General features: G+C 35.2%; 2 protein-coding genes across 5 annotated transcripts; both read left to right on the top strand.

Moving 5' to 3' along the window:
- The first annotated feature begins 67 nt into the window (after window positions 1-67).
- Window positions 68-15,878, top strand: LOC127901142 (uncharacterized). 4 transcript variants are annotated; one of them, XR_008053249.1, is made up of 6 exons: window positions 71-427; window positions 14,748-15,030; window positions 15,115-15,327; window positions 15,400-15,514; window positions 15,597-15,669; window positions 15,797-15,873. XR_008053249.1 is itself a non-coding variant. In XM_052437590.1 (6 exons), exons 2-6 carry the CDS (start codon window positions 14,785-14,787, stop codon window positions 15,799-15,801), a joined length of 630 nt encoding a protein of 209 aa, XP_052293550.1. In that variant the 5' UTR covers window positions 72-427; window positions 14,748-14,784; the 3' UTR covers window positions 15,802-15,878. The 4 variants fall into 4 exon arrangements, 3 of the variants coding, with proteins under 3 accessions (XP_052293549.1, XP_052293550.1, XP_052293551.1); XM_052437590.1 differs by having other exon boundaries at window positions 72-427; window positions 15,400-15,492; window positions 15,797-15,878; XM_052437591.1 differs by lacking the exon at window positions 15,797-15,873 and having other exon boundaries at window positions 72-427; window positions 15,597-15,713.
- LOC127900771 (uncharacterized) lies at window positions 3,195-4,941 on the top strand. The gene is made up of 3 exons (XM_052435994.1): window positions 3,195-4,022; window positions 4,151-4,192; window positions 4,288-4,941. Exons 1-3 carry the CDS (start codon window positions 3,195-3,197, stop codon window positions 4,939-4,941), a joined length of 1,524 nt encoding a protein of 507 aa, XP_052291954.1.
- Window positions 15,879-15,941: the final 63 nt, after the last annotated feature.

The raw sequence follows: 15,941 nt of genomic DNA on the forward strand, positions 1-15,941 counted from the left end.
TTAATTAAAAGGTGACTCTTCTTTATAAAATGTGTCATTTAGTTTGTAGTATAAAAAGCCACTTTCCCTCTTTATTTTCTTTGTCTACCGCGAAATATCATTGTCTCTTTGTTTCAGCCTCCATTCTTCTGTGACTTTCTTTCTCTGTAAAATTCCCCTTTGCCCATACAAAACATCTTCCTATCTTCTATTTCCAAGTTCCAAACTCTTAATTTCACCCATTATTTATATAGACCCAAAATCGTAAACCCTAACTGTTCACACATAGTGGAAGTGAAGACAAATTGGGAAGAAATCTGGAAGCTCTGGACCACACATGTTGGCAAGAAGATTGTAAAGCTTGGGACCACATCACTATCAAGGAAATTGTTGAAGCATTCGGCTACCTTGTATATTGGATTTTAAAAGTTTCGGTCCCCACATAAAGGTACTTTCTTTCCTTTTGTTTAATCATGTTTGAGAAAAAAAATGATAGATTGTTTGATTGTGGGTGGCCTACATGTGCTGTTTTTTCTTTTCTTTTCTTTGTCTAATTTACTCTATTTGAATAGCAAATGTTGAAAATATGGATGAACAGTAAAAATTTTTCTGGGGATTAATATTTTAGGGAAGTAACAAATTTGGTCGAATCATGTCATGCTCCTTTGAAATTTAATCAGTTATCAATCTCAGAACCTCACGACTTCTATTCTTTTCCTTCGTAATTGTCAACTTGACCTCTCCTCTTTCTTTTAATTGGATTATCTTTCTTTTCTTTTCCCCTTCTCTTTTCTTTCATCTTATCTTTTACGAAATTGGGAAACCAAGAACGACAAGCGCCATGTGGGATTTGTTGCAAAATTATAAATATTTCAAATTCTTCAAATAACTTAAAATTAATTTATATACACACATACTTTCTTATTAAAAAAATAAAAACTAACGGAGAATTAATAGAATAAGCATTTATATAATATTATGTGATATTACAATATTAATTAATCATTTCATCCTCTTTCCTTTAGTATCATATAGAATATTGTAAAATCTACCTATAATTATAATCATATTATTAGAATCAAAATAATTTTATTACTATAAAGAGATTATAATTTAATAGAGTATATAATTATAAAAATTATTATTTTAACTTATTTATTTTTAATACAAGTAATATAGAAATAAAGACATAAAGTATACAATTTAATAATTAATTAATAAAACATCTTGAATCTAATATATGAACAAATATTAATAAGAGAAATAATGTTAGTTTCAGAAACTGATACATATTTTTAAAAAATTCAGATGTTTATACTTGTCATCATATATATGCTTCGCACTTAATACAAATGCTCTCCACCGTAGCAATCCATTTTGTTGTGCTTTTGTGTTTAGTCCCTGACACTTCATGTCCATTAAGCTTTGGTCAATTTATTATGTTATGTGCTTTAGTAAATTAATGTTTTTATTGATATTATTTTGATAGAATAATAATATTAAGGTCCTATGTTTTACTTTTTCTCAAATTAGGACATAGATACTTAGAAGGAAATTATGGAAAATGTTTTAGAATGATATATTTATATTTTACATTCAGAATGGACAAATCTTGGATGTCTATGGATCGAAGATCAAAAGATTATGAGATTGGTGTTGAAAGATTTATAGATTTTGCAATGGTTCATGCAACAAATTCTAATCACATACTATGTCCATGTATGAAATGTGGAAATGTGAAACATCAGATTGTTGATGAGATTAGAGACCATTTGTATTTGAATGGTATAGACCAAAGTTACAATAATTGGATTTTGCATGGAGAAAAGGTTGTTAAGAAGCTATCAACTACTAGCAACACTCAATCTACAAGAGAATTTGAAACAAGAGCCTTTGAAATCGAATCTGTGGCCAGCACTGTAGAGATGATTCAAGGAGCTTATGATCATTTTGAAAACAACCCTAAACAATTTGAGAATTTATTGGCTGATGCTGAGAAAAGGTTATACCCAGGTTGTAGTAAGTTTACAAAATTATCTGCATTGGTAAAATTGTACAGCCTAAAAGCAAGAAATGGGTGGTCAGACCGAGGCTTTTCAAATTTGTTGAAATTGTTAAGAGAAATGTTGCCTGACAATAATGAAATGCCTTGTTCAATGTACGAGGCAAAAAAAACCTTAAATGCATTAGGGATGGAGTATGAGAAGATACATGCATGTCCAAATGACTGTATACTTTATAGAAAGGACTATAAAGATGCTGTTATATGTCCTAATTGTGGTGCAGCAAGGTGGAAGTTGAAAAAAAATTCAACTGAGATGAAGATTGGTGTTCCAGCAAAGGTTTTATGGTATTTCCCACCAATCCCAAGGTTTAAAAGAATGTTTCGAAGTGTTGAAACTTCAAAAAATCTAACATGGCATGCCACTCAAAGGGAAACTGATGGACTATTACGTCATCCTGCAGATACCCCGGCATGGAAACTAATAGATCACTTATGGCCTGATTTTGGAGTTGAACCAAGGAACTTGCGACTTGCATTATCTGCAGACGGGATTAATCCATATAATTCTCTTAGTAGTAGGTATAGTTGTTGGCCCGTCATAGTAGTGACATATAATCTTCCTCCATGGCTTTGTATGAAGAGGAAATTTATGATGTTGACATTATTAATTTCAGGTCCCAAACAGCCTGGTAATGATATTGATGTCTACTTAGCTCCATTGATTGATGATCTTAAAATATTGTGGGAGGTAGGCATTGAAGCTTATGATGCTTATCGTCAAGAGTCTTTCACATTGAAAGCTATTTTAATGTGGACGATAAATGATTTTCCTGCTTATGGAAACTTGGCTGGTTGCACTGTAAAAGGATATAAAGCATGTCCAATTTGTAGTGAAAAAACATGTGCAGTTCGGCTCGGCCATAGTAAAAAAATGTCTTATATCGGTCATAGAAGATTTTTACCACGATATCATCCATATCGGTTTCAGAAGAAGGCATTTAATAATGAAGAGGAAATTGAAATTGCTCCAGAACCGCTGAAAGGGGAGGAAATCTTGGCACGAGTTCAAAGATTAAATTTCTCGTTAGGGAAAAAAAAAGCAAATAGTCGTGCAACTGATATCAATGAAAGAGTTTGCTGGAAGAAAAAATCTATTTTTTTTTAGCTTGATTATTGGAAGTCTTTATATGTTAGACACACTCTTGATGTTATGCATATTGAAAAGAATGTGTGTGAAAGTCTTGTGGGGACTTTACTTGACATTCCAGGGAAATCAAAAGATGGTTTTGCAGCTCGTATGGATCTACATGAAATGGGTGTAAGGAAACAATTACTGCCAAGAGTTGGCCAAAATGGAACAAAATTACCTCCTGCGTGTTATACTTTGTCAAGGGAAGAAAAGAAAAAATTTTGTAAGACATTGTTTGAACTTAAGGTTCCTGATGGCTATTGTTCAAATTTTAGAAATCTAATCTCATTGCAAGATTTGAAACTCTATGGCTTGAAATCTCATGATTGTCATGCTTTGATGCAACAATTGCTTCCTTTAGCAATACGATCCTTGTTACCAAAACATGTTAGATATGTAATAATAAGATTTTGTGCTTTTTTTAGCAACCTGTGTAGTAAAGTAGTGGATGTGTCAAAATTGGATCAAATGCAAGCAGATTTGGTGAATACTATATGCTTGTTAGAAAAATATTTCTTGCCAGCTTTCTTTGATATTATGATTCACTTACCAGTGCACCTTGTTAGAGAAGTCAAACTTTGTGGACCTATTTACCTCCGATGGATGTATCCATTTGAGAGGCAAATGAAAATATTGAAGGATTATGTACGAAATCGAGATAAACCAGAGGGTTGCATTGCTGAATCATATATAGCTGAAGAGGCTATTGAGTTCTGCATAGAATACTTATCTGAAGTTGATGCAATTGGCATTCCACCGAAAAAATACAGATCTGATGTTGGATTACCTTTACCAGGAGGATGTGTTGTTAGAATAAATCGTAAATTATGGGTGCAGGCACATAGATATGTACTGGAAAATACAAATGAAGTTCAGCCGTATATCATGTTAGTAACTATTTCCTTTATCTTATATATATTAGTTATATTTTCTGTAATAGTTATAATCATTCTTATTTCATCTTTGATATCTTACAGGATGAACATAATAGGACTTTCATATATTGGTTGCGTCAAAAAGTAATTAACTATATAGTTCATCCATAAACAGTTTTTTTGTTATTCTAAGATATTTGTATATTATTTATATACATTTTTTTATTACTATCATATAGGTTGAAATTCAACTTAACGAATCAAGGAACAATATCTCGGAAGCCTTAAGGTGGATTGCACATGGACCTCGCCCTGAAGTGATAAAGTACCAAGGCTATGAAATTAATGGTTATCGTTTTCATACCAAAGAACGTGATGACTTACGAGTTGTACAGAACAGTGGAGTCTATTTAGAGGCAAACACATTTCAGATTTCAAGTGCTAAAGATAAGAATCCTGTGGTGGCAAATATGTCATTTTATGGAGTTATACAAGAGATATGGGAGCTTGATTACAACAAGTTCAAGATTCCTGTATTTAAGTGTGATTGGGTTGAAAACAATCATGGGATAAAAAACGATGAGCTAGGAGCTACGTTGGTAAACCTTAATAGGATAGGCCATAAAGATGATTGTTTTATTTTGGCTTCTCAACCGATACAAGTATTTTATGCTGAAGATCAACTCGATCCAAGGTGGTCTATTGTGATAGTGAATCCACGTAGGGAATATATAGATGATTCAAGAGAAGATCTAGGTAACATCATGTTAGAACATCAAAATTCTAGCAATTTGATGCCATCTGTTGAGTCATTTGATAAAATGAGTGATGACGATTTAGCTTACATCCGAACTGATATCAATGAGGAAACATTGGTTGAAAACGTTGATTAGAAAAAAAAAATGTAAGTTTTTTTTTTCAACATATTTGATGTGTAACACCCCAAATCTAACACGTGCGGAGCACGTGAAGAAGGAGGTTACTCACAAATCATAATCTTTACTCATAAGTTTCAAACTGAAATTCCTCAAATTCTTATTCAAATAAATCCATAAATCCAAACGTCAAATACTAAATAATCTCTCTCGAGGACATATAAAAATAATAACAAAAGTCTCAAACTCCAAATTACACGTTCATAATAAAAGTAACTAAATAGAAACACAAGTTTATTCCTCCTCTTATTCAATAGCAAACGGAAACTGGAAATCACTAACTCCAAAGCTAAGTGCACCTCTCAAAAGAAACTTAATCTGCAAAAAAAGTAATGACGAGGGGTGAGCCGTCAACTCGGTAAGTAAAACCATTCCTAACACACTAGGCCTATCGATACCAAAAATATTACAAGCCTTCTTTTGTTTAAAGCATATATCATAATCCATAATTTTCATAAAACGATATATCACAATAACATAAGATAAATTCTTAATAATTCAGAATATTCAAAAGCATATTTACTTACGAAGCAAATCATGTAATACGTATACAGAAAACAAACAGGTTAGCTCATGTCACATAGTGTCACCTATAGTCCCGGTGACCCGGCCACAAACATAATCAGAATATCGTGTGCACATTCAGAACAGAAACCCAGTACTGGTCCAGACAGATATATCGTATATTACGATCAGAATCAGAATCAGAATAACTATGGACAATGAGCCAAAACATTAGGAATCTCATACAATTATCAGTAATTGAAATCATATATGGGTACAAAACATTCGTATCAGTTTCATAAAAGTTCATATCAATAATATAGGCTTGCATAACATTTTAAAGATAACATCATAAAAGGTTGTCATGTCATAAAATCATTTACATATTAAAAAGCATTTATAAAATACTTTGTTAAAAAGAATGGTTTGAAAACATTTACATAAAGCTAATTTTGTTATCAAAATTAGTAATCCTTTAAGTAGTATCAAAACATTTATACTTATAATAATAATATCAAAATACTTCTACATATCCAGTACATTAGGAATGAAGTTACTTACCTCGACAAATGAACTTGGATTAACACACCTCTAAGCTTCTAAGAGCCTCAAACACCTTCAAAACCTTAAACAAATACAAGATATGACAATCAATAACTTATTCTAAGAATTTGATTTTCTAATTCATACCCGTACAGGTCTGATTCTCGGAATTTTAACTCTTAATCAAAGACTCAGAATGATATAAAATCCTATGGAACCATTCTGGACATACATGAGTACCCCATGTAAAATTTACAAGAGAATCAGATATCAAAAACATTTTAAAAACTATTTACTTCTCAGCAAATTCGAAACTGTTTTCACATAATCTAAACCAAACAGAACGGGTTCCGTGATTTTTATAAAATAAAATACTAATCAGAAAATTATGAAATTAAAACTGGAAATCCTAGACACATATATTAACATACATATAAACTTTCAGAATTTTCCGAGTTCATTTGGTGGTACAAATAGTCTTGTGAATCTGATCACAATACTGGAATCGCAGTTTTCCAGTGCAGTGGTTTCTATTTCCAAAATACGTATAAAATTGAAAACGAAGTTGAATTTAATGAAATAAAATTTAATCAAGAAGCCCTACATGTCTAGTTTCCAGAAATATAAATTTTATAAGAAAATTCGTTCAGAAAATATAGTTTTAAAATTCGAGATCCTCATGCTGTCCAGAATTATCCTGTGCTTAATACGTCAAGGATTGATTAACTAAACTCATACTAAATCAAAACCCTAAGCAAAGTCTAAATATATTCTAAACCATGCATCATGATCTACAACCATTAGAATCGTGCCAATATAAACCCTAGTTAGATAGAGTGATTAGAAATCTGTTGAGAACATAGAGAACAACTTACCCATCGCTTTGATTCTCTCCTAAACAAAGGTTTGAATCCTAAGATTTGGGTAAGAGCGTAAAGAGCAGCAGAGAAGAAGAATAAACGTTGTGAACTTAGGGTTATGGAAGGGGAAAAGTATGTATTTATAGGGGATCTTAAGAAACCCTATTCAATAAGGAAAAATAGCCCTTTTCCAAAATGATCTCATAAATAACCTCTATTTAATAAGTACCCCTTTCTAAATAAGGGTTATAGGCCACCCATAATTCTCAATGAAAGCCCAATTTCCATAATTTAATATGTATGGGAATTTGTGGCGTTACAATTTCTCCCCTCCTAACAAAAATTTCGTCCTCGAAATTAAAAGGTTACCTTATGCATGGAAGAGTTGAGGATACTTCTCCAACATTTCTGCTTCTCTCTCCCAAGTGGCTTCCTCAATAGAATGATTCATCCATCGTACCTTCACTAGGGGAATAACTATATTCCTTAATACTTGTTCGTCTCGATCGACAATCTCAATAGGTTGTTCCTCATACGACATGTCTTCATTTATCTGAATCGGTTGATAGTCTAGCACATGTAAAGGGTCTGCAATGTACTTTCTTAACACAGACACATGAAATACATTGTGAAGCCTAGACAGACTTGGTGGTAAAGCTATGCGATAGGCCACCGGACCAATTCTCTCTAAAATCTCAAATGGTCCAATAAATCTAGGGCTAAGCTTTCCTGTCTTCCCGAACCGAAACACCCCTTTCCATGGCGATACTTTCAAGAAAACAAAATCTCCTTTTTCGAATTCCAACTCATGTCTACGACGATCTGCATAACTCTTCTGTCTGCTCTGAGCTGTTTGAAGACGTCCTCTAATCAACTTGATTTTATCAACAGTAATCTGTATTAATTCTGGACCCAAAAGTTTTCTTTCACCAGCTTCATCCCAGCAGATTGGGGACCTACACTTTTTTCCATATAATGCCTCAAATGGTGCCATGCCAATACTCGAATGGAAGCTATTGTTATAAGCAAATTCGATCAACATTAGGTGCTCTTCCCAACCACCACTCAAGTCTAGGACGCAAGCTCGAAGCATATCCTCAAGGGTTTGAATAGTCCTTTCGGATTGCCCATCTGTCTGTGGATGAAAAGCAGTGCTAAATCTCAATTTCGTCCCCAACTCTTTATGTAAGCTAGCCCAAAATCTTGAAGTGAACAGTGGATCTCTATCAGACACTATTGACACTGGAACCCCATGAAGCCTCACTATCTCCTTAATGAACAACTTAGCTAGTTGCCCTACATTGTCTGTACTCTTCCTTGCCAAGAAATGAGCTGATTTCGTCAATCGATCAACAATTACCCAAATGCAATCACATCCCCTCCTAGAACGAGGTAATCCAGAAACGAAATCCATTGTTATGTGTTCCCATTTCCACTGAGGAATAGGAAGCGTTTGTAAAGTTCCTGCTGGTCTTTGATGCTCAATCTTTACTTGTTGGCAGACTAAACACCGAGACACAAAAGCAGCAATATCTCTCTTCATATTCCTCCACCAAAAACTTTGCTTTAGATCACGATACATCTTAGTACTACCAGGATGCATACTGTAAGATGATTCATGAGCTTCTCTTAAGATCTCCGCCTTCAACTCTTCGTCTGCTGGCACGCATAACCTTTGTCCCAACCATAATCCATCCCCATTATCAAGTCTAAATCCGGGCTTATGTCCTTTGCTCACATCTTCACGGATTTTATTGAGTTCTATGTCGTTCTTCTGAGCTACCTTAACTCTATCAATTAAAGTGGGTTGGACTGTCAAATGTGCTAACACGTCTGCTTGCTCATGAGTAACTACCTTAATCCCACATCTCCTCAAGTCTTTTACCAAATGAGATTGCATGGTGATAAGATGAGCCATGCACCCAGATGATTTCCTACTCAAGGCATCCGCTACCACGTTTGCCTTACCTGGATGGTAATTAATAGAACAATCAAAATCCTTTACCAACTCCAACCATCTTCTTTGCCTCAAATTCAATTCCTTTTGACTAAACAAGTACTTCAAACTCTTATGATCGGTGAAGATCTCACAAGTCTCCCCATACAAATAGTGTCTCCAGATTTTTAGAGCAAACACTATAGCAGCCAATTCCAAATCGTGTGTTGGGTAGTTTTGTTCATGATTCTTTAGCTGCCTAGAAGCATATGCTATAACCTTACCATGTTGCATTAAAACGCAACCCAAACCTTTTCTGGAAGCATCACTGTAAATCACAAAACCTCCATCTTCAGAAGGGAGAGTTAAAACAGGGGCAGTCACCAAATGACTCTTGAGCTCTTGAAAGCTCTTTTCACATGCCTCATCCCAATTGAACTTCACATTCTTCTTAGTCAAATTAGTCAATGGTGCTGCTATGCTAGAAAATCCTTTGACAAAGCGCCTATAATAACCTGCCAATCCTAAGAAACTCCTTACTTCAGTCACACTAGCAGGCCTTTCCCAATTCACAATTACCTCCACTTTGGCTGGATCTGCTGAAATACCATCCTTCGTCACTATATGTCCCAAAAACATCACACGATCAAGCCAAAACTCACATTTCTTAAATTTTCCATACAACTTCTTCTCCCGCAATGTTTCTAATACAATCCTCAGGTGCGTCTCATGCTCCTTCTTACTCTTAAAGTAAATTAATATGTCATCAATAAAGACGATGACAAACTGGTCAAGATAAGGTTGGAAGATCCTATTCATCAAATCCATGAACGCTGCAGGAGCATTAGTTAATCCAAAAGGCATAACTAAGAACTCATAGTGTCCATAACGAGTTCGAAAAGCTGTCTTCGATACATCCTCACTTCTTATTTTCAATTGATGGTAGCCAGATCGTAAATCAATTTTAGAGAATACCGCTGCACCTCGTAATTGATCAAAGAGGTCATCAATTCGGGGAAGAGGGTATTTATTCTTGACGGTAACCATATTCAACTGCCGGTAGTCTATACACAACCTCATTGAACCATCTTTCTTCTTTACGAACAAAACGGGAGCACCCCAAGGTGACACACTAGGACGAATGAAACCCTTATCTAGTAATTCTTGTAGCTGGACCTTTAGTTCTTTTAATTCAATGGGTGCCATCCGATATGGTGCCTTGGATATAGGTGTAGTACCAGGAACTAATTCTATAGTAAACTCAACCTCTCGATCTGGGGGTAGTCCCGGAAGATCTTCAGGAAATACATCAATAAACTCCCTTACAATAGGTATGTCTTCAAGGCACGCCCCATCGGGATGGTCAGCAACTATATACGCTAAAAATCCTTCACACCCCTTCTTTAGCATTTTCATTGCCTTAACCATAGAAATCAAAGCTTTATGACTCTTATGATTCCCTTGAAAATGAAATTCTTCCTCACCAGGTAGGCGAAAAATAATTTCCTTAGCAAAACAATCTATTGAAACATGGTAAGGTCCTAACCAATCCATCCCCAAAATCAAATCAAAATCGTGCATCTCTAAAGGTAGGAGATCCACAAGGAATTCTTTATCACACAATCTGATCACACATGACTTATAGACATGATCTATAAACTGGCAATCCCCCATAGGGGTACTAATTGTCACGTGAACATCCAGTGGTGTGATAGGCACATTAGCATAACGAGCAAACACACAAGATACAAATGAATGTGTAGCACCAGGATCAAAAAGAACTTTGGCTTCTCTAGAGAATAAGGACAATGTACCTGATACTACATCATTGGACACCTCAGCATCTTTTTCTGTTAGTGCAAAAACACGCCCTTGCACCCTCGGTTTCTTCCTCTGCCCTTCGTTAGTCGGAGTATTTGTAGTCTCGCTACGTCTCTTTGGGCAATCCATAATCCTATGCCCAGATTCTCCACAAGCAAAACAAGCTCCAGTTTTCCAATGGCATTCACCAGGGTGCCTCCTTTCACAATGTCGACAAATGGGGTAGTTCCTCCGAGCGGTGTCACCAGTAACACCCTTGTTATCCCATTTGTTACCTCCACCATTATACTTCTGGGAGTGAGTGCCCTGCCTAAAGGAACTTCCATTTCGCGGTCCACCTTGTTGATTCTTCTTATTTCTCTGATCCCTTGTAACTTGGGCTTTAAGAATATCCTTCTCCGCAAGAATTGCTCGGTCCACCAAATCGGCATAATTGTTAATCTTAAGGATGGTCAATCGCCCTTTAATGTTAGGACGTAACCCTTCCAGGAACTTCCTACACTTACTACCTTCATTAGCAACCAAGGTATGAGCAAAACGAGAGAGGGCAGTAAATTGTTCCTCATACTCCGCAACAGACTTTGTTCCTTGAGTCAACCTCAAGAAATCAGCCTCCATCTGATGTCGAACTCATTCAGGAAAATACTTTTCATGAAAAGCCTCCAAAAATAACTCCCAAGTAATGGGTGCATCTTGCAAGCCAGCCCTTATGAGACGAGATTTGGCATCCCACCAGTGGTCTGCCTCACCCTGAAGGACAAATGAGGCTAATATTACCCTTTGATCATCATTACAACCCATAGCCACAAATATCTTCTCTATCTGTTTTAGCCATGCCTCTGCAACCATGGGATCGGCAGTCCCCTGAAAGGTAGGTGGTCCCAATTTCTTAAATCGTTCTAAGTTCACCATAGCCCCATGATCTCTTGCGCCACCTTGCCTTTCAACTGGCACATTCTCTTGTGCCCCAACTCTGCCTCTAGCCATATCTTGAATTAACTTACTTTGTTGTTCCATCAATCTAAACATTGCGCGCATCATAGGATTTCCTTCGTTAGCCATCTCGTGCAAGGTTGGGTCAGCGTCGTCAGCGATACCTAAAACATCTCTCGAGCTAGAGGCATGCCTAGCACCTCCCCTACGTGACATCTCTTGACTATAACACGGAGAATAAATAAATAATTAAAAAGGGTAAATAATTCATAGCTAAAGGTCGTGCAAGCGCTCAGAGTACTGAATAAGTAGTATAACTAAGAAAAATTTGCTATTGTAAACAAGAGCAATAAGTAGTATAACTAAGATCTTTGACAAGAACTCCTCTTAAGATAAATTGTTCAGTCCTGTCAATTTCTGTCCATCCCTTATTCTTGACACTTTTCATACCCATATTGTCCTTCTTCATGTCTACAAAACAAATGTAATCGATTTAATTAGACAATCTAATTAAACCGTAAAAGAAAGTCTACAGAATCCTAACCTAGTTGCTCTGATACCATAATGTCATGACCCAACCCAGACCTGGCAAGATATTGTCCGCTTTGGGCCTTAACAAGGCCCGCACAGATTTGTTCTTGGGGCGCCCATACACCCCAAAACGCGTCTTGCCAATTAAGGTATGGATCACCCCTTATAAACCCAGCATCTCTCCCGTGCTTTGCCGATGTGGGATTCGCCTAGGGTGTTACATACACCCCCCCCTTGGGGACTCAGCGTCCTCGCTGAGGTTTGCCCCACCATCGCTCAAGAGGACACGCGAAGCCGCTCTGATACCACAATTGTAACACCCCAAATCTAACACGTGCGGAGCACGTGAAGAAGGAGGTTACTCACAAATCATAATCTTTACTCATAAGTTTCAAACTGAAATTCCTCAAATTCTTATTCAAATAAATCCATAAATCCAAACGTCAAATACTAAATAATCTCTCTCGAGGATATATAAAAATAATAACAAAAGTCTCAAACTCCAAATTACACGTTCATAATAAAAGTAACTAAATAGAAACACAAGTTTATTCCTCCTCTTATTCAATAGCAAACGGAAACTGGAAATCACTAACTCCAAAGCTAAGTGCACCTCTCAAAAGAAACTTAATCTGCAAAAAAAGTAATGACGAGGGGTGAGCCGTCAACTCGGTAAGTAAAACCATTCCTAACACACTAGGCCTATCGATACCAAAAATATTGCAAGCCTTCTTTTGTTTAAAGCATATATCATAATCCATAATTTTCATAAAACGATATATCACAATAACATAAGATAAATTCTTAATAATTCAGAATATTCAAAAGCATATTTACTTACGAAGCAAATCATGTAATACGTATACAGAAAACAAACAGGTTAGCTCATGTCACATAGTGTCACCTATAGTCCCGGTGACCCGGCCAGAAACATAATCAGAATATCGTGTGCACATTCAGAACAGAAACCCAGTACTGGTCCAGACAGATATATCGTATATTACGATCAGAATCAGAATCAGAATAACTATGGACAATGAGCCAAAACATTAGGAATCTCATACAATTATCAGTAATTGAAATCATATATGGGTACAAAACATTCGTATCAGTTTCATAAAAGTTCATATCAATAATATAGGCTTGCATAACATTTTAAAGATAACATCATAAAAGGTTGTCATGTCATAAAATCATTTACATATTAAAAAGCATTTATAAAATACTTTGTTAAAAAGAATGGTTTGAAAACATTTACATAAAGCTAATTTTGTTATCAAAATTAGTAATCCTTTAAGTAGTATCAAAACATTTATACTTATAATAATAATATCAAAATACTTCTACATATCCAGTACATTAGGAATGAAGTTACTTACCTCGACAAATGAACTTGGATTAACACACCTCTAAGCTTCTAAGAGCCTCAAACACCTTCAAAACCTTAAACAAATACAAGATATGACAATCAATAACTTATTCTAAGAATTTGATTTTCTAATTCATACCCGTACAGGTCTGATTCTCGGAATTTTAACTCTTAATCAAAGACTCAGAATGATATAAAATCCTATGCAACCATTCTGGACATCCATGAGTACCCCATGTAAAATTTACAAGAGAATCCGATATCAAAAACATTTTAAAAACTATTTACTTCTCAGCAAATTCGAAACTGTTTTCACATAATCTAAACCAAACAGAACGGGTTCCGTGATTTTTATAAAATAAAATACTAATCAGAAAATTATGAAATTAAAACTGGAAATCCTAGACACATATATTAACATACATATAAACGTTCAGAATTTTCCGAGTTCATTTGGTGGTACAAATAGTCTTGTGAATCTGATCACAATACTGGAATCGCAGTTTTCCAGTGCAGTGGTTTCTATTTCCAAAATACGTATAAAATTGAAAACGAAGTTGAATTTAATGAAATAAAATTTAATCAAGAAGCCCTACATGTCTAGTTTCCAGAAATATAAATTTTATAAGAAAATTCGTTCAGAAAATATAGTTTTAAAATTCGAGATCCTCATGCTGTCCAGAATTATCCTGTGCTTAATACGTCAAGGATTGATTAACTAAACTCATACTAAATCAAAACCCTAAGCAAAGTCTAAATATATTCTAAACCATGCATCATGATCTACAACCATTAGAATCGTGCCAATATAAACCCTAGTTAGATAGAGTGATTAGAAATCTGTTGAGAACATAGAGAACAACTTACCCGTCGCTTTGATTCTCTCCTAAACAAAGGTTTGAATCCTAAGATTTGGGTAAGAGCGTAAAGAGCAGCAGAGAAGAAGAATAAACGTTGTGAACTTAGGGTTATGGAAGGGGAAAAGTATGTATTTATAGGGGATCTTAAGAAACCCTATTCAATAAGGAAAAATAGCCCTTTTCCAAAATGATCTCATAAATAACCTCTATTTAATAAGTACCCCTTTCTAAATAAGGGTTATAGGCCACCCATAATTCTCAATGAAAGCCCAATTTCCATAATTTAATATGTATGGGAATTTGTGGCGTTACATGATGTACTGAATTATTATTTTAATGTATATCATTTATTTAGCTTATGTGACCTATTATTCTTCTATTAAATTCTCATCAATTTTTTTCTTTAGTTATTTTGCAGCAGGTTTATAAAACATTGCTACAGAAATGAGTTCAATTGTCAAAAAAAGAAAAAGTAGAGGTCGAACGAATTTACCTCAGCTGGTCAGAAATAGAAACAATGGACAAAAGCTTATAGTTGAGTATAACAAAAGAGGACAACCACATGGCAAGGTAGCAACACGATTGTTTAGCTTTTTGGGTGTCTTAGCACGCACCATGGTTCGAATTTCTTATGAAGATTGGAGCAAAGTGCCATCAGAGACCAAAGAAAAGATATGGGAATGCATAAAAGTATGTGTTTACAGCCCTTTTCCTGAACTAATACTCATTTATTTAATTTGTGAATTTTTTTTAAACATGCTATGCATATTGCAGTTCTCTTTTGAGGTGGATGATGAGCTTCAAGGCAAATTCTTATCTTCAGCTGCGAATAAATGGAGAACCTTCAAGAATAGACTCACCACTAAATATATCAAGAGATATAAAGATAAGCCAGAGGCACTGAAATGCCCGCCTAAAATGTATGATTTTATCGAGCAAGAAGATTGGGAAGTTTTCGTACGTTATCGAACTTCTAGTGCATTTGAGGTATTGACAAACTTTTTGAATTAAATGTATGTTTTTCATTGTTTGCGTATTTACCTTGATTATTGAATGCAGGAAATCAGCCAAAAATATAGAGAAAGAAGGGCAAAAAATATATACAATCATTGCCTTTCAAGGAAAGGCTATGTGGGATTAAAGGAGGAATTGGTATGTACACAAACATTTATATGTATGTATAACTTTCCTTTTCAGTCTATCACCTGAATTAAGAAAGTTATGTATCACTTTAATTCATTTAAATTTATATATAGCAACAAGCTGCTGGAAACAATGAAGAAATTAGTCGCTCTACCTTATGGAAAGCAGCACGTAAAAATAAGAAAGGTAGATACACGAGCGAGGTCGTTAGAGAAAAGGCTGATGAAATAGTAAGTTTTATAAATATATGATTTTGAATAATTTAACATATGAACTAAAAAGTTGCTGATTTCTTGTTATTATTCAAATGTAGGATGAGATAACAAAGAAAAGTGAGGAAGGGGTTATAGCTACTGGTGGTAGGAATGATGTTCTAACAATAGCTTTAGGAACCCCTGAAAGTTTAGGTCGAGTAAGAACTGGAGGACGTTTTGCCACACCTTCTTCATACTTTGGAA

The sequence above is a fragment of the Citrus sinensis genome, chromosome 3 (genome assembly GCF_022201045.2).
Source record: "Citrus sinensis cultivar Valencia sweet orange chromosome 3, DVS_A1.0, whole genome shotgun sequence".
Classification (NCBI taxonomy): Eukaryota; Viridiplantae; Streptophyta; class Magnoliopsida; order Sapindales; family Rutaceae; genus Citrus; species Citrus sinensis.